The following is a 24,329-nucleotide window of genomic DNA, read 5'->3' on the forward strand; positions in this document are numbered from 1 at the left end:
TGTACAGGCATGTTTCTACCAATCATAATATTTTTTTTTAATTTATCATTAATTAAATTTTATATTTATCAGTCTTTTAAGAATCAAAATTATTTAATTTTTTAAGAATTTATTGATTGATTATTTATATTTGTTTATTTATTTTTTTAAATATTTAAAGGGCTGTTAATTGTTGTTATGACTCAAGTGGTCAATTATTAAAAGATTGAAAAAAAAATATTTTTATACATAACAAATTAAAGAAAACAATTAATAACAATGTCAAATTAATTGAGTAAATTATATTTTTTAATTAGATTTTAATTTGGCGAAGGGAAATTGTTGATATTATTTATTTATTTTGGATTATTTATTGTTATTTATTTGAATTATTAAAACGCCATTTTGATTTATCATAAGCATAACAAATATACACACACACACATGTACACTTGTCAATTAAAAAAACGCGAGAGAGAAAGAGAGAGAGTTGAGAGAGAGAAAAGTTTTTACATCAACACACAATCGAGGGGGTTGTCTTAACCTTTATTCCCGGTTTACAAAAGTTTGCTCCAGCTTGCTCCAGCTTGCTCCAATAATCTTAATTTGTTTGTTTAATAAAAAACAATAACAAAGAGCATATATTTCTATAAACAATTGTTTAATTTGGAGTAAAATTATACAAAAATTACAATAACAGTGACAATAATTTGACCGGTAAGATAAAAACAAAACAAAAAAAAAAAAAAAAAACGTTAAAAAACACTTTGTTGTATTTATTAAAAATCATTGCTTGTTTTTATTTATAATAATTATAGATATATAATTAAAAATGGGAGATAATCAATTTGTTGGCTGTATGGTATCAATAAAATGTGTAGAACAGCTGGGAAGTTATCAAGGACAAATTATTGATTTCAATCGTGAAACAGTAACAATATCAAAAGCATTTAAAAATGGCATTCCACATTCATCTCCCCAGGTTACAATAAAGTATGTATAAATATGTTTATATATTAAATAAATTATGTATAAATAATATTAATATAATTTAATTTTTAACAGTGCAAAAGATATAATTAATTTGGAGATGATTGCAACTGAAGAAACAGTAACAAAAGAATCAAAAATGCCAAGTAAAGTTACTGTTAAAAGACCAATTGCAAAACGTGCAAATCGTTCAGTATCTGAATGTATACCAACAGCTGTATTATCAGCAGCACATGCATCAACATCATCATCATCAGCAACAAAAAAAGTGAGTGAATTAATACATCAAGAATTATCAACATCATCATCGTCATCATCAAATGGTAATAAATTAATAAATGATAATATTAATAATACAAAACAAAATCAACGTAAATTAACACAACGACAAAAATGGATTGAACGTGATGAACAAGCATTTGGTACACCAATTGATCAATCATTAAATCAAGATTTTGATTTTGAAAAAAATTTAGCATTATTTAATAAAGAAGCTGTATGGGAAGAAATAAATAATTCATCAAAACCAGATGTTATTAAACAATCAGAAATAAATAAAGGTAAATATCGTCATGATGAAAATATAATAATATCAAAACCAACAACATTAAGACAAATAATTGTACCAATATGTGATGATAAAGAATATGTTACTGATGATGGTTTAATTATACCAAGTATACCATTAGAATTACATAGAAAATTAATTGGTACTGCTGATAGATTAGGAATAAGTTGGGAAAGAAGAGTTGAGCTATTAGGTAGAGCTGGTGCTGAAATAATATTACAACTTCTTGGTGGTGCACATAGATTAAATCCAAAAAATGCACATCAATGGCCAACAGTTGTTGCATTATGTGGACCACATCGTTCTGGTGCTGCTGGTGTTAATTGTGCACGTCAATTATCAACTCATGGAATTAAAACAGTTGTTTATGTTGAAAATTCAGAAAATATAAATTTATTACAAGAGCTGTCATTGTATAAAATGACTGGTAATAAAGTTGAAACAAATATTGATAAATTAGCATCATGTGTTGATTTAATTATTGTTGCATTGTGTGAAGAAGATTCACCAAGAAAAATATCACCAGTTGCAAAATGGGTTCAAAATAATAGAGCACCAGTTATATCAATTGATCCACCATCAATTGGTACACCTGGTATATTATCAAAAATAAGTTTATTAGGTGTATTACCATTATCACATGATTCTAGTAATGGTAGACTATATCTTTGTAATTTGGCATTACCAAATAAAATTTTTTCTGATGTTGGTATAACTTATCGATCACCATTTGGACCAAAATTTGTAATTCCATTACATTCTGATGATTCTTAGATAAATTATTTACAACATGTTAATTAAAATATTGGTGATATTTCAAAAATCAGTGTTCAAAATGAAATTTTAATATAAATGACTGCTTATTGTTAATTGTACATCTTGGATTGAACGAGTAACTCAAATTGTTACTAAAAGTCAAATTTTTGTTACTAATTAAATTGAATTCAATATTTTTTTTTAACAACATAACGAAATTTTTTTTTTTTTTGTCTAACTGATATTCAATTATTGTTGCAAAAAATTTACTTTTTTTTTTTTTTTTTTTAAATATTTTATTTAATATAATAATTTGATGATTTCATTAATTGACTGTAAATTTTATAATTAATTTTTTCATAAAATTAAAGAAAGAAAAAGAAATACAATTGAAAAAAAAAATAAATAAAATATTAAATTAAATTTATTTATGATAAAAAATAATGTTTATTAATTTTTTTTTATTAACCATCTTTTTTTATGAGTTAATCATCAATATGAAAGTCAAGGATGACGAGATAAATATTAAAACGAAATAATCACGTGTAACAAATAAACATTTGTGTCTTAAAAATAATCATGAAGTAATGATTATAAATTAAAATATAGTAATTCATTTGAAAAAAAAAAACAAGTTTTTGATGTTTTATTTTGTTTTTTAAATGTCATCATTATTGCTAATTGAGTTTTTAAACGATCTGTTGTTGAAGAATTAAATTTACAAAATATTAGTATATATTTATTTATCTACCGAAAATGAATTATTTCTTTTGTAATTTTATTTTCATCAAATAGCTTGTCATGTGACGTATCTGACTATCAAGTGTTTAATGATTATATAAATATATAAATTGAGTATTGACAATCAGTTTGTTGTAATTGATGAAATATTCATTAACATAATTAATTAATTAAATAGTGATATGCCTGGTACATTGACTTATCCAATGTATGTAGGTGTTGAGAGACCAACTCCAAGGAGAAGATCTAGCTGGAGTTATAGAAGACGATCAAGTGCAACACAAGTACCACCAATTAGACCAGAACGAGTATCTCTTGCTGAACCTTTTGTAAATATTATTCAATAATTATTATTCAAAATAATAAACATCAATTGATAGAAATAAATAAATGCAACTTAATTTTTTGCTTTTTTTTTTTGAGCATAAAAGAAATAAATTAAATAATTTATTTATATAATGTTTGTTTTCTTATTTTTATTTTAAAAACAATAATATTAGTATTTTAAATAAATAAAAAAAAAAAAACGAAGACCCTAAAAGGCTAAAAGAAGAGCCAAATTTAAATAACGAGGGATTTTGTTTATTTACTTTATTTTCGAAATTAATTGTCAGTTATTAATAACGCTTTTCGACATATACACAGTTTGTTTTGATGACTTGTAATTGCGGATTAGACATAGTTCTAAATATCGCGATTCATATTGTTTTATACCAGGTGTTACTGGAAAGCCTAACTGCAATACTTTTTTTCTTTTTTCTGCAATTTCTGCTGCTTTTTTTATAAAATCAAGAGTTACAGCTGATTCTACAATGAAAAAGATCTTCATGTTGGGTGAATTTTCAAGAATTTCCGTGACTGAAACATCAGTAATTTTATTGCTGAATGGTAATTCTAAACCTTCTAAATTTTTAAGTAATTTAATTGAAGAATCAGTGACGTCACTATGGCCGTGAAGAAGAAGAGATTTTAAATTATTCATCTTCGAAATAGCTACTATACCAGCATCCGTTATCCGTTGGGCCGAAAACAGCACTCTTTCTAAATGCTCCATGCAATTGACTATAGTATATATAGAATCATTAGTAACTTGATATTCTATTAAATCTAAATCCTTAATATTTGTATACAGTTCTGTGCGGTACTCAATGTTTTCAAGGTAATAATTATCGTAACTTATGACTAATACTCCAAGTTGTTCTAGATGCATGGATATATTCCTATCAATTTGTATATCATTAATTTCAAATGATTTCAAAGCCTTTAATTTAGGAATAACCTGCGAAAAAAAAAAAAACTAAATTAATAGAGTATATGTAAAGAATAAAAATAATATTTTTCTGAATTTTTTTTTATTGTAATAAGATATGAAGTTTAACTTACACGAGTGAATGTTTTTGGGATTTTCAAGCTTTGACGAAGTTTTTCTTTGTCCCAATTTGACAGAGTCAGCTCAGTTAATGTACCAGCAATGCTTTTCAATGAATTGATTAAATTAACAGGAATATATTGAGTATTATTAATATATTGAAATATAATTTTTAATACTTTCAGTTTAGATAAACGTGAAAACGCATCAACTAATAATTCATGTTCAATATTATACTTGAATCTTATCCGAAGTTTTACGAGATTATAACAAGATTCATTAATAACTGGCACTATATTACAATATCATGGGCTGTCAAATCTAATTCTGTTAAATAACGACCACATTTAGTAAGCAGGAAACTTAAAAAATTGAATTGTCCATCGATTGTTGGATATTCTTTCAAATAACTTGGACACTCATTATATTCCCAATGAGTTAGTTCAAGTTTGTTTACATTCGACCAAGAATAATCGAGAGCTTTTTTCCATTTCTTGCATACTAAAAAAACACAAATTCATTGTCATTACAATATATAATTTAAAAAAAAATCAACCAATTGATATGTTATATAATTATCTTACCCAAAGCAATTTTTGGTCTTTCACATGCTGGCAGATACATGAATATTTCAACCAGGCAATCATCATTAATAAAGTCAATCGACGTAGCTTCATCATCATAAGCATGATAGTATTCCTAAAAAAAATAATTAATGTATATTATTTAACGTGTAATCTTCAAGTATAATGACTACAGTTGTTTTGTATACAAACCTCGTTATCCTTTATGGTAAAACCACGTGTTGACATTTGGCTTTTAGCCTTACAATTTTTCCCACATGTTTTCTTACGCTCATGTAATTTTTTACATTTACGTAATCTTCTGTAATGACTCATTATGTTTGTATTGACTATACAACGAAGTTTTCGTTTAAAGTTTATTATTTTAATTATTATTTATATTAAATTAAAATATCAATATTTTTGAGCTTTCTGATTTTTACCAAACATAACTTTATGATCACGTTTTAGACATAACGACTAGAGTCACTGTTCATGTACATAAACTGGTTTTGAATAGATAAATATAATCTATACAGTCGTGCTACTGAATGACTTCCAATGACTTCCATCGACTTCTCTTCTCCCAATGCAAGAAGACTAGAGAAGAAATAGCAAAAAAACGAAAAAAAGTATTGGAGTTAGGCCTTCCAGAAACACCTGGTATAAAACAATATGAATCGCGATATTTAGAACTAAGTTTAATCCGCGATTTCGATTCGCCAAAAGTAACAGCAAAAAGAATTGTCTATATGTCGAGTAGTGTTATTGATATGTAACTAAAAATTAATTTTTAAAATAAAATAAATCCGTTTTTTTTTTTTATTTAAAATAATAATATTGTTGTTGTATTAAAAGTGAAATAAAAAAAAAAAAAATAATTGGACTTGCATTTATTTATTTATGTTTATTATTTTAAATAATAATTATTGAATAATATTTACAAAAGGTTCAGCAAGAGATACTCGTTCTGGTCTAATTGGTGGTACTTGTGTTGCACTTGATCGTCTTCTATAACTCCAGCTAGATCTTCTTCTTGGAGTTGGTCTCTCAACACTTACATACATTGGATAAGTCAATGTACCAGGCATATCACTATTTAATTAATTAATTATGTAAATGAATATTTCATCAATTACAACAAATTGATTGTCAATATTCAATTCATATATTTATATAATTATCAAACATTCGAACGTAAGACAAGTCACAGGACGACTGTAAAGTGTACGACTAGAGTGAGGCTGGCAGAAGAAGCTCACGACAATTCCATGTTTAATGTTTTATGTATTTAAAAAAAAAAAAAAATATGTCATCATTATTCATCACGTTTAATTGATTGACTAAATCAATATAAATTCTTATCTCAGTACACTCGACCTTGTAAATCAATGGCGCTATTTTCACATTGCTGCTAATTGAGATTTTTTTATTCTTTTGAGTCATGTTACACGATGATGATATTGACTGCAAATTTATCTGACTTTTGTCATGTATCTCTCTATTTTTATTTGCCTCTTTTACTCTCTTATCTCATATGGAATATTAAAAAAGACAAAAAAAATAATTTCATCACACTCAAATCATTGAATATCGAGTGAGAGATATTTCATCATAATTTTTTTAATTCTTCATCAAACTTGTTCCAAGTGTGTTGAATATTTAAACCATCTGTTAGTGAAATATAAAATTTACAAAATATTAGTATTTATTTATTTATATATCGAAAATTAATTATTTCTTTTGTTAATTTTATTTTTATCAAATACCTGGTTCAGTGTCATGTGACGTGTCTTACTTTCAAGTTTCAAGTGTTTAATGATTATATAAATATATAAATTGAGTATTGACAATCAGTTTGTTGTAACTGATGAAATATTCATTAACATAATTAATTAATTACATAGTGATATGCCTGGTACATTGACTTATCCAATGTATGTAGGTGTTGAGAGACCAACTCCAAGAAGAAGATCTAGCTGGAGTTATAGAAGACGATCAAGTGCAACACAAGTACCACCAATTAGACCAGAACGAGTATCTCTTGCTGAACCTTTTGTAAATATTATTCAATAATTATTATTTAAAATAATAAACATCAATTGATACAAATAAATAAATGCAACTTGTTTTTCGATTTTTTTCTATAGCATAAAAAATTCGATTAATATATTTATAAATTAATTAAATAAATAATTTATATACCTAATGCTTGTTTTTTTTATTGTTATTTTAATAACAATAATATTATTATTTTAAATAAAAAACGAAGACCCTAAAAGTACATTTATTATTATTAGGTTTCTTAATCCACAATCTATGTAAATTTTTCTTGACACTTTGCACTATTTGAAATGCCTTGCAACACACAAAAATAATTATAATAAATTTATAAAATAAACATTTATTTTCATTATATATTAAAAAACTTTAAAAAACATTATTTTAATATTCATTACACACATATACACACATACCACAATGTCCAGCTGATCAGACAAAAAGAAATCATTTATGATTAAAAATATTGGAGTATAAAAAAATTCATCATTGTACATTAATAACAAAATATATATTTACAAAATTGTGGATAATATTATATCATTTTAAAAACAATTTATTTATTTTATATTTTTATGTTGTTGAGTCAATCAGTCAAGAGAGTTTTGTCAGCCATCTTGTGATTTGTGAAGTTTCTCTCTCTCTCTGTCTTTCAATCTGTCTCTCTTTTTATAGAGAGCCAATAAAAGGGCAAAGTTTGAATAACAAGAAATTTTAATTATTTATTTTATTTTTTAAATTAATTGTTAGTTACTTATTTGTTGAAAAATACACAATTTTTTTTGAAATATCTGATCGGATGGTTAGAATAAGGTTTAAATAACGCGATTCAAATTGTTTTATACCAGGTGTGAATGGAAGGCCTAACTGCAATGTTATTTTTCGTTTTGTTGTTATTTCTACAGCTTTTTTGATAAATTCAAAAGTTACAGCTGATTCCATAATGTAAAACTTATACATCTTTGGTGAATTTTTAAGAATTTTCGTGACTGAAACATCAGTAATTTTATTGCTGTATGGTAAATGTAAAATTTCTAATTTTTTAAGCATTTGAATCGAAGAATCGGTTACGTCACAACGGCCGAGAAAAAAAATAGTTTTTAAATTATTCATCTTTGAAATAGCAACTATACCAGCATCGGTTACCCGTCCACACTTCATGCTCAATGATTCTAAATTCATGCAATTGGCTACAGTATATAAAAAATCATCTGTAACGTTGTATTCATTAAAATCCAATTCCTTAATATTTTTATCTAGTTTTGTGAGGCCATTGGGACGGTAAAGAGAAAAATAATCGTAACTTAAGACTATTATTCCAAAATGATCTAGATGCATAAATATATTACTATCAATTCGAACACCATCAGTTTCAATTGATTTCAAAGCTTTTAGTCTAGGAAGAACCTGCGAAAAAAAAAAAAAAAAAGTTAAATTAATAATGGATGTAGATGTAAAGAATAAAAATAATATTTTTGTGACTTTTTTTTTGTAATAGATCGAAATTTAACTTACACGAGTGAATGTTTTTGGGATTCTCAAGCTTCTAGAAAATCCTTTTTTGTCCCAATTTGATAGAGTCAGTTCAGTCAATGTACCAGCAATGCTTTTCAATGAATTGATTAAATTAACAGGAATATATTTATTATTATTAATATGTTGAAATATAATTTTTAATACTTTCAGTTTAGATAAACGTGAGAAGGCATTAACTAATAATTTATGTTCAATATTATACTTGAATCTTAACCGAAGTTTTACAAGATTTGGACAAGATTCATTAATAACTGGCACTATATTACAATTATCATGGGCTGTCAAATCTAATTCTGTTAAATAACGACCACATTTAGTAAGCAGGAAACTTAAAAAATTGAATTGTCCATCGATTGTTGGATATTCTTTCAAATAACTTGGACACTCATTATATTCCCAATGAGTTAGTTCAAGTTTGTTTACATTCGACCAAGAATAATCAAGAGCTTTTTTCCATTTCTTGCATACTAAAAAAACACAAATTCATTGTCATTACAATATATATAACATTCAACCAGGCAATCATCATTAACAAAGTCAATCGACGTAGCTTCATCATCATAATCATGATAGTATTTCTAAAAAAAAATAATCAATGTTTATTAATTATAAATGTTTAATTTACAAGTATGGTGACTACAGTTGTTTTGTATACAAACCTCGTTATCCTTTTTAGCAAAACCACGTGTTGACATTTGACTTTTGATCTTAGTTTTTTTCACACACGTTTTTTTACACTTTTTTAATTTTTTACATTTACGTAATTTTCCGTAATGACTCATTATACTTGATCAAATTAAAATTTGGTATTTTCAGTATTTATCAAATTTTGGTTTAATACAGTTTCATATATTTTTTTATTTTAAATATTTGATATCATTAACATAAACATTTGATATCAAATTATCAAAAAAAAAAAATATCTGTTTTTCTTGACTTGTGTAAAAGGGGCTTTAATGCGCATACAATATGCGTAGTTAACTTTTTATCATCAAAAGGTATCCCCTCTCTCTCTCTCTCTCTTTAATCCCCATTAAAAAAAATATATACACAGCGAGAGAGAAAGAGAGAAGAGAGAGACCTTTAATTGTCCTCGTCAAAGTGACGTTGTGGTAGTAGGGATAAACATAAAATCATAAAATAGGTTCTTGAGACTTGAATGGGCACACAAAAAAAATTTGTGATTTAATAATTATTGTGTGTTATTATAATATTCGTAGTTATAAACAATATATTTTAATATTAATGGCAGACGATAATGTGTATGGATATAATCCAACAACCGGTGTTGACGATCAAAGTGTACGTAGATATTTTACATATATTTTTTATTTTTGACAAGTACGGGTTGATTTTTATTATTCATCATAAAATTATAAATATTTTTTTACATGTCATAACAATAATGCAAATTAATTAATTAATCAATTGTTGTTAAATTAATGACATTTTTTTTTTCAATAATATTCTAATGTTATTAATGTAACTTGGTAGCTTTTTTATTTTATTAATTCTCATTTTTTTTTTTCTTCTTTTTTTCCTTTCTTCATGACGTCAAAGATTGTTGTACTTGATATTAAAAAGCAACGACTATTTTAACATCATAAGATGTGTCACACGAGGCAACATGGTTAAACTACGTTCTAGATATATTTATTTTTAATTTCGTATCAGTTGTTGAAATTTTTTTATTATTATTACTCATGATTAGATGGGATAATGTCAATAAATTTCCTGCTGATAAACAATTTTTTTATTCGTGTTATTGTCAGAGTTTAATATTTATTTTTTTGTGTTGTTGATGAGATGTGTATTTATATTTTTTAAACTTGTTAATAATTGTGTGTTTATAAATGTTTTTAGAATGATGAAACAAAAAGGCTGAGACTAAAAGTTATTGCTGGACATCAACTAGCTAAAAAGGATATATTTGGTGCAAGTGATCCTTATGTTAGAATTGATTTGCTACCAATTGATGGTGATGATACAGTTGATTCTGTACTTACCAAAACTAAAAAAAAGACTTTAAATCCATCATGGGATGAAGAATTTATATTCAGGGTATGTATGCTATAATAAATTGATAAAAAAAAAGAGCAATAAAATTAATGCTGTTATTTTAATTAAGGTTAAACCAAGTGAACATAAATTGGTACTCCAAGTTTTCGATGAGAATAGATTGACAAGAGATGATTTTTTGGGAATGGTAGAATTAACTCTTGCAAATTTACCCAAAGAACAAACTGGCAGAACATTACCAGCAAAACAATATATTCTTCGTCCTCGTAGGTAAGTTTAAATGAAAAAAAAAAAAACATAAAATTAATTATAAAAAACAATTTAAAATTATATTATCAATATATTTTTTATTCAAGTCATTCCAATCAACGATTCATTCCAATTCCACACAATTCCAAAGTAAAAGGAACACTGGAAGTTTATCATGCTTATATAACAGACTCAACATCATCAACAACAGCTGTTAACGGTGATGATTCAGTAACAGATTCAAGTAGTTGGGAGCTAGTTGATCAACCAAGTCCTACCTCAAATAACAGCCCTGTTGCACAATCAACAGAGGTAACATCTTGACGTTTTTTTCTGAATGACTATCTTTATTTTTCTTTGGTTTATATAATTGATTGTTTTAATTTTAGCCATCAACAACAAATGGTGCACTTCCAACAGGCTGGGAAGAACGTCAAGATGCCAATGGAAGAACGTATTTTGTAAATCATATAGCTAGATTTACCCAATGGGAACGACCAACATTGTAAGTTGTTTTTTCTTTTAAATTTAAATACTTGTGTTGTTAATAATTTATTTGACTTGTAGACTTAATGGAGCACCAACTGGTGGTGTCACTCAAGAACAACGAATATTAGATACAGCAACAACTGAATTTCAACGAAGATTTCATATTAGTGTTGATGACAATGAGAGTAGAAATTCACACAGAACATCAGCAATTAGCCAGGTAATAATAAAATAATATTTAATAAAAAAAAAAATGCTTTAGCAAATTTTAAATATGCATGCCCAATGCAATTATGTGTGATGACAATTATTGATCAATGTCAAGGCACACGTATAAACACGTTGATCAATAAAAAACAAAACATTTATTCAAACTTTTGCAATGTGTTGTAACAAATATCTTTTGAATATTTAAATTTTAATGAACGTCAATTCATAGCATGTTATAAACTTGAATATAATGTAGAATAAAAGCAAAAAAACAATTGATGCATGTGTGTGTGTGTAAGGATCGGGAATTAAATGAAGAAGATGATGATCATGAAGATAATAACAATGAAGAGTGGTTAAGAAATACGGGTGTTGGGGATGTATCATCTGATTCTGGTCAATCAACTGATCAACATGGTTATACTGCTGAGATTGACGATCAGGTACTGGTACCGCTTGAATCCTCATTTTAATATTTAAATTGCATGATAGATTAATAGCTGATTTACCAAGTAAATGACATTGAAATTTTTCATTATTGTTTTTTAAATATTTATGTTTACAGAGTGATGATAATGTTGATAGTCCAGCTGGTTCAAGAAGAATTTCTGAACAGGTAAATAAGCATTATACAATGTATAATTAATTGTTTATTGTATTATGTATATTTTTTTATAATTTTATAGCCACCAGCTCATACTGAAACACCAATTCCAAATGGTGAAGGACTACCACCAAATTGGAGTATGCAATTAGCACCAAATGGAAGAATGTTTTTTATTGATCATAATGAAAGAGCAACAACATGGGTTGATCCAAGAACAGGAAGACCAAGTCCAATGCCTAATCACAATGTGCCTTCGGCTACTCCAAGAAGTGATTTAGATCAACTTGGTCCACTTCCAGAGGGATGGGAAGAACGTGTACATAGTGATGGACGTATATTTTTCATTGATCACAGTAAGTTTTATCATTAAGCATATTTTTTCTTGTCAACTGTTGAATAACAATGTATTTTTATTTTAAAGATACAAGAACAACACAGTGGGAAGATCCACGTATGTCTAATCCACAAATTGCTGGACCAGTATGTATTTTTTTAAATCTTTGTTTTATTAATTTACATGAATTTTAAATAATTGATTATTTATTTTTTCTCAATTAGGCTGTACCATATTCACGTGATTATAAATTAAAATATGAATATTTAAAATCACAACTAAGAAAACCAGTAAGTAATGAAAATAAATTTTTGTTAAAAAATAATTATAATAATTTTTGTTGAATAATTTTAATTACAGAGCAGTGTACCAAATAAATTTGAGATAAAAGTTGGAAGAAATAATATTTTGGAAGACTCTTATCGTATTATAAGTTCAGTTAATAGAGTTGAAATATTAAAAACAAAACTTTGGGTTGAATTTGAAGGTGAAGTTGGTCTTGATTATGGTGGATTAGCACGTGAATGGTTTTTTTTATTATCAAAAGAAATGTTTAATCCTTATTATGGCCTATTTGAATATTCAGCAATGTAAGTAATTAATTAATAATTATTAAATATATAATTAATTAAATTATATTTATTATTTAGGGATAATTATACATTACAAATTAATCCATTTTCGGGTGTTTGTAATGAGGAACATTTGAATTATTTTAAATTCATTGGACGTATTGCTGGTATGGCTGTGTATCATGGTAAATTATTAGATGCATTTTTCATTAGACCATTTTATAAAATGATGTTATCAAAAACAATTGATTTAAAAGACATGGAAAGTGTTGATTCTGAATATTATAATTCATTATTATGGATTAAAGAAAATGATCCAACTGAATTAGAATTAACATTTTGTGTTGATGAAGAAAGTTTTGGTCATACATCACAAAGAGAATTAAAACCAAATGGTGCAAATATACCAGTTACTGATGATAATAAAGATGAATATATTAGTTCAGTAATACAATGGAGATTTGTATCACGTGTACAAGAACAAATGAATTCATTTCTTGATGGTTTTAATGCACTAGTACCATTAACACATGTTAAAATATTTGATGAAAATGAATTAGAGCTATTAATGTGTGGTATACAACATATTGATGTTAAAGATTGGAAAAAAAATACATTATATAAAGGTGATTATCATGCAAATCATATAACAGTACAATGGTTTTGGCGTGTTGTGTTATCATTTAATAATGAAATGCGTGCAAGATTATTACAATTTGTAACTGGTACATCACGTGTACCAATGAATGGATTTAAAGAACTTTATGGTAGTAATGGACCACAATTATTTACAATTGAAAGATGGGGTACACTTGATAATTATCCACGTGCACATACTTGGTAAGTTTTCATAGCTATTTTTATATTTATATCTACTTTTTCATTTGATATTATTCAAATTATGCTTGACTTTAAATTGTAGAAATTCATGTAGTTTTATAATTATTTATTTTGTTTTTTTTTTCGTTTTAGTTTTAATAGAATTGATCTACCACCATACGACAGCTATCAACAATTACGAGATAAACTTGTTAAAGCTATTGAAGGTTCTCAAGGTTTTGCTGGTGTTGATTAGCGTGAAATACCATTTTTTATGACTATATCTGTAATATAATGTATATATGCATGTAGATATACATATATACAAAATTCAGTACGAACCGTCTTTAACAAAATAATAATACACAGTTTGCTAGCATCTTTTTTTTTTTTCTTTGTTTATTTTAATTTACAATTTTATTAATTAATTTTCGAAATTTAAAATATAAATTTATTTGTGACACGAAAAATCTTGTACATATTTTTGACTTGAGATATTTTTTTAAATGTTTCAATATTGATTAATTCAAAAACAAAAATATAACCAAATCATTCAAACAAAAAAAATAAGAAAGAAAAAAAAAATACATCCAGGAACTCATCGCCGTAGAGTATCACGTTATTAAATTTATTTTATATTTGAAAAATTATTATTATTATTATATAAAAAACAAAATTAACTAATAAATAATGATTAAAAATTGCTACTTTGATAATTGATCGTTTTTATCAATTTAATTGCAAAGATTTCGTCAAAGAAAATAAAATATTGTTGAAATTTTTTTGCTAAACAATATTAATTTTATTTTTTTTTGTTTATAAATTATAATAAATGATTATAATTTTCATTGTTAATTGCAGCTAAAGAGTATTTTGTTAATGATTACAAACAGTGGTAGCAATTATTGATCAATATAAATGTTATGTAAATTAAATATGATAAAAATATAATAAGTTAAAGAAAATAATATAATTAATCATGTTTTAGCATAAAATATATATTTTTGAAATGATTAATGATATTTAGGGTTTATCGGGTGAATCAATATTAAAAAAAAAACCAATACAGTAAATTTTTTTACAAATAATTATCACCGAAATTGTGCTTTTTTTATTTCTCAATTTATATTTCACTAAACGGCGTTTTGAATAATTATATCAGTGCAATATTTAACGATTTTTATTGAACATAATAATTTTTTTTAATATTCGAAAATAATTTTACAATTTGATAATAATAATTACCATTTTTATTGGAATATTAAATGATAAAATTACAAAAAAAAAACATACACTGTCCCGTCCAGTTTTGTGAAATTAAATTAATTAAAATACTGAGAGATAATATTAAAAATTTACAAGTTTATTAAAAATCAAAGTGAGAATAAATTTGTATTTCTAAATAGAAAAAAAAATAATCAATGATAAATGTTTACACAAAGACAAATTGAGCAAAAAAATAAAAAAGACATTCGAAAAATTTCGTCAACGATTTAGAGAAATTTATCTAATTGACAAATGTTTATTTAAAATAAATAATAAAAACAAAACATAAATTTACAATTAATGTCGCCAAAAAGCCTCAATTTTTAAATACCTGTCTATTTATCATACCTTTAATAATCAAAAGACGTGAAATATCCAAAAAAATGTCAAAATTTTGAAGTATAAAGTTGAATAATTTGCTGGATAAAAAATAAAAATTAGGCGCTGCAGTTTTTATTATTATATTATTATTATACCATGTATCGAAAAGCGCCTAATTTTTTATTTTATCCAGCAAATATTCAACTCTCAAAAATTTTGACTGGATATTTACGTCTTTGATTATTAAAAGATAAATAGACAGGTATTAAAATGAGGCTTTCGACATTAATTGTAAATTTATGTTTTGTTTTATTTCACTATTTTGTTTTAAATTAATAATAAATTATATTTGTAATTCGTCTACTTTAAATTGACCGTGAATACCATAATAAATAATAAATAATAATCGAATACTAATTTTCTGGAATATAATAATTTAAACGTGTATGTATACTATATATGTACGCTTTAAATAAAAGGAAAAACAAATTCTGCTATACCATCAATGATAAATAACTAATACATGCGGCTGCATTTTTACACAATAAATATGCAAAAAAAATCAGGAGTAGGGACGCGGGGTATGCAACGTATCGAATTAGACATTTCAGCTTGAAAATTTATTTTTTAGTAAGATTTAATACCTGGCTTTTACTGACTCTTATATCTTTTTTATTATTTGTTGGAAAAAATCGAGAGTAGGCTCATTGGAAAGAGAGGCATCGATATATATAATGAAACTGTTTTTATTTTTTTTTTTTAACAAATAATTAGAACGACATTTGATAAATTAAAAACGACGACGTCACGGACCACTGAATTAAAATACTTATACCCGGTAAAGAGTCTCGCTTTTTAAAAATTGAGGCGAGACTCTACCGAGTCTCTTGATAAATGCGTTCGATATTTAAAAATATAAATAAATTAATGATCGCTGGTTTGTGTTTCTGTATTCATCCCTCGAACAGCGATATGGAAATTAAATATAAATAAATTTTTAAATACTAAACTCTTGTGTCTTCAGTAAAATACGTATTTTGTAAAAAAAAAAATTATATACCATTAACATATACATTCCTTCCTGTTTGAATAGTTTTACTTTGTGAAATAATCAAGCTTATCATGGGCAAACAAGAAAGCGATATAAAATGCATATTACTGTAATTACATCCTTAAAAATTTTATCAACAAAAATAAAAGATCTTTTCTTTAACTTTTTTTTTTTTTATCGCTGAGTTGTTTTTCTTTAATTAAATTGTTATTATTATTATTATTAAACGTGCAAGAATATAATGTAATTTGACGATTTTTAAATAGCCTATTTGTCGAGATGACAATGTGTAATTATAATCAAAATAAAAACAGCAAATATTTATAGATTTTTTTAAGTTTAAGAAAAAATACGATTATAAACGAAAAAAAAAAAAATAAAAACAATAATCAATGATAAAAATTAATAAATAAATTTACAAATAATAAAATGATAAATTATTTATATAAAAAAATAAAAATAATGTTACATCGAATAATATAATTATCTTTTTTTTTTTGCTGAGGTAAAAATATTTTGAGGAAAAATTTAAAAAATTTGTTTTTTTTTTTTTGTAAATAATTATTAAATTTTTATTAATTGATTGAATTGTTTAAAATAAATTTTCTTTCAATTAAATGATTCATATTTTGCGTGTAAAATAGAATTTATAAAGATTTTTTTTTCAAATAAATTGGAGCGATAAATTTTGTTGTACCATTTTCTTATGTAAATATATAAATTTAAGAATAATAAAGAGCATATAAAATAAATAAGTATCGATTTGAAAATAATATAATATTACTATTAAACACGATTATTATGAAACATGGTTAAAATTAATTTTTTTATTTAGTAAAATATGCTTTTTTTCCTTAGTCATTTTAGATTCGTTACGGAAAAAAATATCAGTTTGAGAATAATAGATAATCAGTCATTCAGATTTTTTAATACGTTTTTCCGACAGTGAATAATTTTATGATTTATTAGAGGATAATAATTGAAATTGTAATAATTTTACTGGTAATTTGAGAGAGCTAACTCATTTCGAAATGACTAAAAACCCTGTCAATATAACGGAAAGTAATTTATATATTTTATTTTATGTTGAAATTTGATAATTTTTTATTAATAATTAGACCGTCGTTGACGTCGTGTGGACCTGTTGGGGAACTATTGTGAATAGTACTATTTATTCACTACAAGGATGGAACCATTTGAATACATAACAGTTGGCTTAGCAAGTACGATCCTAATTTGTTGTGTCATTGGTGTAAGTACAAATTAATCTATACAATTAAATTATTATTAAACTGAATATTGTTTAATTAAAATTATAAATAAATTATTTTTTATTTTCTTAATAAGATATTGATGAAAATAATTATTTCAATAAATTTTAATAGATTTATAATTTTTTACTATTCAGAAAATAATAATGTTTTTTTTTTTTTTTTCGTTCAATATAAATTTTATAAATTTAAATTAAATTTACAATACAAACGAAAGGGCTATTCATACTTGAAATTACTCCAAAGGAAATGTATCAGTGGATTGAAAAAATTGTTTGCTATTTAATTCATAAAATTATGACATTCAAAATAATTTAAAAATTGAATAATTAAAAAAAAAATATGGAGTAAATTTTAAAATATTTTATAATAATTTCAGGGAATATGGCTGCTGGTAGACCACACGGAAACAATGGTTTAAAAGCTGGAAACATGCTTGAACAGAACAAGAATGAGACCAAAGCTGATCCAACCAAGATTCCTATCAATAATGCTGAAAATAGTACAACAAATTCTGTTTCTAATCACCAAACAACTCAAAGTAAGTTACATATTTTATTTCAACTTTAATTAATAAGCAAATATTTTTTTTAAAAAACATTATTATGATGTAATTGTTACGATCAAATGTGTTTCAGTTCCAACTACTTTGATTAGTCCTTCAAATTCTCCACTTGTGCATGATATAAAGTCTAATAATAATAATGACAACAATGCCAAAGCTGGCCCAATTAATCAACCAGCAACTCAAAGTAAATTACATATTTTATTTTGACTCAAATTAATAAGCTATCAATGTTTTTTCTTGAAAAACTATAATTGTTGTGATTAAATATGTTTCAGCTCCAATAACATACAAAACATACTTTTGTAATAAAGGATCTGTCTATTACAATCAAATTGTTTGTGATGATCCATCAAACCAACAAATCGATATAAGCAACAGAGCATTAACGTCTTTGCCAATTGATATTTTTAATGGATTGGAAGATTCAACAGAATTGTATTTACAATCAAACAATTTGACAAGTCTTGAGCCGAGTATTTTTCACAGTTCAATTTCTCTTGAATTATTAGATATCAGCAACAATAGTTTAGAATCATTTTCAACAAAAATTTTTAACAAATTACAATATTTAGAGTATTTGTATTTACAATCAAACAAGCTGGCAAGTCTTGAGTCTATAATATTTTTGACGATTTGGGCTATCTCAAATTATTAGATATCAGCAATAATAAATTAACAAATCTTTCAAGTGGTATTTTCAATAGAAATAAAAAACTTGAATTTTTATGTTTACAATCAAATGAGATTGGTCAACTTGAGCCTAAAATTTTCACCAATTTAAAACAGCTAAATTTGCTCAACATTGAAAGTAATAAATTGAATCTTACGGAAGTTTATAAAAAATCAATTTTGCAAAGTTTGAAACAACAAAACTATGAAGAATCTGTACAATATAATATTATAAGAAACGATAATTGCAAACAACCATAATTTTAATGACAATTTTTTTTTTATCTCTGATAAACTAAAGAATGAATAAATCAGTTATTCAAATTTAGTCTTAATTAGTTTGATAAATTTTAATCAGTTTTTTTATTTAAGCTTAATTATTTTCTTTGCATAACTTTGTAATATATATTATAAAGTTATTATTTAAAATTACAAAATCAAAAAATCAGATTGTTAAATAATAAAGATAAATATTAACAAACAATTTTTAAACAGTAAATTATTAAAAAATGCGCGCCAATTATTTTGTGTGTCTCTCTCACACACACACACACACAGTTCAGCAGGAAATTCAAAAATAATTATTTTTTAACAACTCTATTGAAAATTGAAATTTTTGACAATAGCTCCAAGCTATTACTTTGCCTTGGAGTAATTAGCAAATATAAAAATTATATTATTTTTTTTTTTTATACCGTAAAAATTGATCGTAAATAATTTTTTCGTTATAAAGAACACACCGCTACCTTTTATTAGCAAATATATAAATTACTCCAAGATTTAGATCAACTTAGTCCACTTCAAGAGGGATAGGAAGAACGTGCACATAGTGATGGACGTATATTTTTCATTGATCACAGTAAGTTTTATCATTATGCATATTTTTTCTTGTCAACTGTTGAATAACAATGTATTTTTTATTTTAAAGATACAAGAACAACACAGTGGGAAGATCCACGTATGTCTAATCCACAAATTGCTGGACCAGTATGTATTTTTTCTATCTTTGTTTTATTAATTTACATGAATTTTAAATAATTGATTATTTATTTTTTCTCAATTAGGCTGTACCATATTCACGTGATTATAAATTAAAATATGAATATTGAAAATCACAACTAAGAAAACCAGTAAGTAATCAAAATAAATTTTTGTTAAAAAATAATTATAATAATTTTTGTTGTATAATTTAAATTACAGAGCAGTGTACCAAATAAATTTAAGATAGAAGTTGGAAGAAAGTGAGAATAAATTTGTATTTCTAAAAAGAAAAAAAAATATCAATGATAAATGTTTACACAAAGGTAAATTGAAAAATAAAGTAAAAAAGACATTCGAAAAATTTCGTCAACGGTTTTACAATATTTATTTTAAATAAATAATGGATGCGTTCGATATTCAAAAAAAAAAATATAAATAAATTAATGATTGCTGGTTTGTGTTTCTGTATTTGATTCAATCTCTCGACCAGTGAAATGGAAATTAAATATAAATAAATTTTTAAATACTAAACTCTTGTGTCTTCAGTAAAATACGTACTTTGTAAAAAAAAAAAAAAAATTAAATACCATTAACATATGTGGCGTTCTTGCCAAACAGGGTTTGCAAGCTGATATAAACGATTTCATCATTTTTGATATGTTGTAGATTTTGGCCTTAAAAAAAAACACATATTTTTTTTTTTTTTTTCTTCAATTTTTGCGCACCGTAAAATTTCATGATGTCTCATAACGCATTTCACGAATTTTTATCACAGATTCGAGGACGCAAAACAAGTATTTAAGCCCTTCCACTAGAAATTGGGCACTCAATGGGAAGTATTTTTTGATTTTTTAAAATTTCAATTTTTGAAAAAATTTTTCGTAATTTTTATTTTTTTTAGATGTAGAACGAAAAGAAAACAGAAATTTATACTTATAAATTTTCAATTTCTTTTAGTTTTCCGAAAACCACAAACAATTCGAGTAAAAACAAACTATATGGTTTTTCACAAAAACTAAAAAGAAATGGAACACTTCATAAAAGTAAATTTCGTTTGCTTTTTCGTTCATCTAAAAAAATAAAATTACGAAAAAATTTTTTCAAAAATTGAAATTTTAAAATCAAAAAAATACTTCCCATTGAGTGCCACTCTAGTGAAGGGCTTAAAATACGTTTTGCGTCCTCGATCTGTGATAAAAATTCAGCAAAAAAAAGGCGCTTTATGAGATATCATGAAATTTGACGGTGGTGCCCAAAATTGAAGAAAAATACGGGTCTTTTTTAACCATCTAAACTATCAAATAAACGAAATCGCGAAATCAAGCAAAACAATTAAATACCATTAACATATACATTCCTTCCTGTTTGAATAGTTTTATTTTGTGAAATAATCAAGCTTATCATGGGCAAACAAGAAAGCGATATAAAAAGTATATTACTGTAATTACATCCTTAAAAATTTTATCAACAAAAATAAAAGAACTTTTCTTTAACGTTTTTTTTTTTTATCGCTGAGTTGTTTTTCTTTAATTAAATTGTTATTATTATTATTAAACGTGCAAGAATATAATGTAATTTGACGATTTTTAAATAGCCTATTTGTCAAGATGACAATGTGTAATTATAATCAAAATAAAAACAGCAAATATTTATAGATTTTTTTAAGTTTAAGAAAAAATACGATTATAAACGAAAAAAAAAAATAAAAACAATAATCAATGATAAAAATTAATAAATAAATTTACAAATAATAAAATGATAAATTATTTATATAAAAAAATAAAAATAATGTTACATCGAATAATATAATTATCTTTTTTTTTTTGCTGAGGTAAAAATATTTTGAGGAAAAATTTAAAAAATTTGTTTTTTTCTTTTGTAAATAATTATCAAATTTTTATTAATTGATTGAATTATTTTAAATAAATTTTCTTTCAATTAAATGATTCATATTTTGTGTGTAAAATAGAGTTGAAAAAATTTTTTTTTCAAATAAATTGGAGCGATAAATTTTGTTGTACCATTTTCTTATGTAAATATATATTTAAGAATAATAAAGAACATATAAAATGAATGAGTATCGATTTGAAATAAATATAATATTACTGTCAACCGTGGTTAAAATTAATTTTTTTATTTATTAAAATATGTAGTCTTTTTTTTCTCAGTAATTTTAGATTCGTTTAAAAAAAAATTATCAATTGGAGCAAAATAGATAAACTGACATTCAGATTCTAAATATCAAGTTTGTTTTTTTTGATATGTCCTTCCGACAGTAAATACTTTTATCACTTGTTGGAGAATAATAATTAAAATTGAAATAATTATACTGGTAATTTCAGATAGCTGACTTCTTTTAAAATGACAAAAAACCTTGCTGCCAGCAACCAATTTAACTGAAAGTAATTTATATATTTTATTTTAGCTTTAATTAATTAACAAGTATTTTAATTTTAAAAAAACGTATGTTACAAATTATTAACAATGTATGTTATAAATTATAACTCATAATTGTTTAAATATGTTTTAACAGCATCATAGAAATATATTTCGAATCGAAATTCTGTCTATTCTAATAGAAAAATTTCTAATGATTTCTCAACTCTAATAACTGACATGAGCAACGAAAAATTAAGGCATCTTTGTTCTGTACTATTTTTTCAAGTAAATATCAAATTCCAGAATAACATAAAACACATTTAATTAATAAATATAAATTAAAAAACAAATATTATATCACTGTGTCGTTATCTCGACCTCCAAACTCTTTGAAAACTTAGATAGTTTATTTTTATATTATAATAAAATTATAGAATATGATTTAATCTTATCTTTTATTCGTTGACAGAAATTTTTTTTAGAAAAATAGAACTTTATTTTTGATATATATATAGCTTATTATAATTATTTTTTTAAAATGATGATCATAATATTTTAATAGATACATATATCAGTTGGACCAGAAGAGATAAACAGACATTCAGCTATCTGGGTTTTTTTTTTTTTTACACGTGTGTCCGTTAGTATAAATAGCTTCATCACTTGTTAAAATTTCTCATAATTAAACTATCGTTAACGTCGTGTGGACCACTATTGTCAATCATATATATACTATTGAAATCACTGCAAGGATGAAGAAATCTGACTACATAAAAATTGGCGTAGCAAATACGATCGTAATTTGTTGTATCATTGGTGTAAGTACAAATTAATCTATATACAATTAAATTATTATTAAACAGAATATTTTTTAATTAAAATTATTAATAAATTATTTTTTATTTTCTCAATAAGATATTGATGAAAATAATTATTTTAATAAATTTTATATCCATGATTTATAATTTTTTACGATTCAGAAAATAATAGTGTTTTTTTTTTTTCGTTCAATATAAAATTTATAAATTTAAATTAAATTTACGATACAAACGAAAGGGCTATTCATACTTGAAATTACTCCGAAGAAAATGTGTCATTAAATTGAAAAAATTGTTTGCTATTTAATTTATAAAATTATAAAATTAAAAATTATTTAAAAATTGATTAATTAAAAAAAAAAAAAAAAATGAATTAAATTTTAAAATATTTTATAATAATTTCAGGGAGTATGGATGCTGGTGGTAGACCAAACAAGAAACGATGGTTTAAAAGCTGGAAACATGCCTGAACAAAACAAGCATGGGACCAAAGCTGATAATGCTGCAAATAGTACAACAAATCCTGTTTCTAATAAACGAATAAGTCAAAGTAAGTCACATATTTTATTTCAACTTTAATGAATAAACAATTTAAAAAAAAAACATTACTATATGATGTAATTTTTATGATTAAATGTGTTTTATAGTTCAAAATGCCATGACTAGTCTTTTGAATTCTTCACTTATGAAAGCTAATAATCCTGCTACCGAGCAACCATCAACTCAACGTAAGTTACATATTTTGTCTTTGACTTTAATTAATAAACTATCAATGTTTTTTCTTGAATAAGACTATAATTGTTGTGATTAAATATGTTTCAGCTCCAATAACATACAAAACATACTTTTGTAATAAAGGATCTGTCTATGACAATCAAATTGTTTGTGATGATCCATCAAACCAACAAATCGATATAAGCAACAGAGCATTAACGTCTTTGCCAATTGATATTTTTAATGGATTGGAAAGTGCAACAGAATTGTATTTACAATCAAACAATTTGACAAGTCTTGAGTCTAATATTTTTGACCGTTTAATTAATCTTGAATTATTAGATATCAGGAACAATAGTTTAGAATCATTGCCAACAACAATTTTTTATGAATTAAGACGTTTAAAGTATTTGTATTTACAATCAAACA

At 24.7% G+C, this 24,329-nt stretch overlaps 2 protein-coding genes and 2 long non-coding RNA genes across 7 annotated transcripts; 3 read left to right on the forward strand and 1 right to left on the reverse strand.

Moving 5' to 3' along the window:
* The first annotated feature begins 486 nt into the window (after window positions 1–486).
* LOC122851740 (enhancer of mRNA-decapping protein 3) lies at window positions 487–3,436 on the forward strand. Its single transcript, XM_044151172.1, has 3 exons — window positions 487–696; window positions 798–972; window positions 1,045–3,436. Exons 2-3 carry the CDS (start codon window positions 812–814, stop codon window positions 2,309–2,311), a joined length of 1,428 nt encoding a protein of 475 aa, XP_044007107.1. The 5' UTR covers window positions 487–696; window positions 798–811; the 3' UTR covers window positions 2,312–3,436.
* A 44-nt stretch (window positions 3,437–3,480) lies between these two features.
* LOC122851742 lies at window positions 3,481–5,566 on the reverse strand. The gene is made up of 4 exons (XR_006373737.1): window positions 5,180–5,566; window positions 4,988–5,102; window positions 4,418–4,904; window positions 3,481–4,313 (listed from the first exon to the last, which is right to left on the reverse strand). It is a non-coding gene; the product is annotated as an uncharacterized LOC122851742 (long non-coding RNA).
* Window positions 5,567–6,470: 904 nt separating this feature from the next.
* Window positions 6,471–14,389, forward strand: LOC122851741 (E3 ubiquitin-protein ligase NEDD4). 4 transcript variants are annotated; one of them, XM_044151173.1, is made up of 14 exons: window positions 6,533–7,024; window positions 10,427–10,624; window positions 10,692–10,852; window positions 10,939–11,143; window positions 11,221–11,336; window positions 11,399–11,540; window positions 11,830–11,973; window positions 12,096–12,146; window positions 12,217–12,490; window positions 12,559–12,617; window positions 12,696–12,761; window positions 12,832–13,061; window positions 13,122–13,883; window positions 14,016–14,389. In XM_044151173.1, the coding sequence occupies exons 1-14, from the start codon at window positions 6,878–6,880 to the stop codon at window positions 14,116–14,118; spliced, it is 2,658 nt and encodes an 885-aa protein (XP_044007108.1). In that variant the 5' UTR covers window positions 6,533–6,877; the 3' UTR covers window positions 14,119–14,389. The 4 variants fall into 4 exon arrangements, with proteins under 4 accessions (XP_044007110.1, XP_044007108.1, XP_044007109.1 ...); XM_044151174.1 differs by lacking the exon at window positions 6,533–7,024 and adding an exon at window positions 9,641–9,865; XM_044151175.1 differs by lacking the exon at window positions 11,830–11,973 and having other exon boundaries at window positions 6,471–7,024.
* A 5,449-nt stretch (window positions 14,390–19,838) lies between these two features.
* Window positions 19,839–20,247, forward strand: LOC122851744. The gene is made up of 4 exons (XR_006373738.1): window positions 19,839–19,867; window positions 19,937–19,995; window positions 20,073–20,138; window positions 20,209–20,247. It is a non-coding gene; the product is annotated as an uncharacterized LOC122851744 (long non-coding RNA).
* The last annotated feature ends 4,082 nt before the right edge of the window (window positions 20,248–24,329 follow it).

The sequence above is a fragment of the Aphidius gifuensis genome, linkage group LG3 (genome assembly GCF_014905175.1).
Source record: "Aphidius gifuensis isolate YNYX2018 linkage group LG3, ASM1490517v1, whole genome shotgun sequence".
Lineage (NCBI taxonomy): Eukaryota > Metazoa > Arthropoda > Insecta > Hymenoptera > Braconidae > Aphidius > Aphidius gifuensis.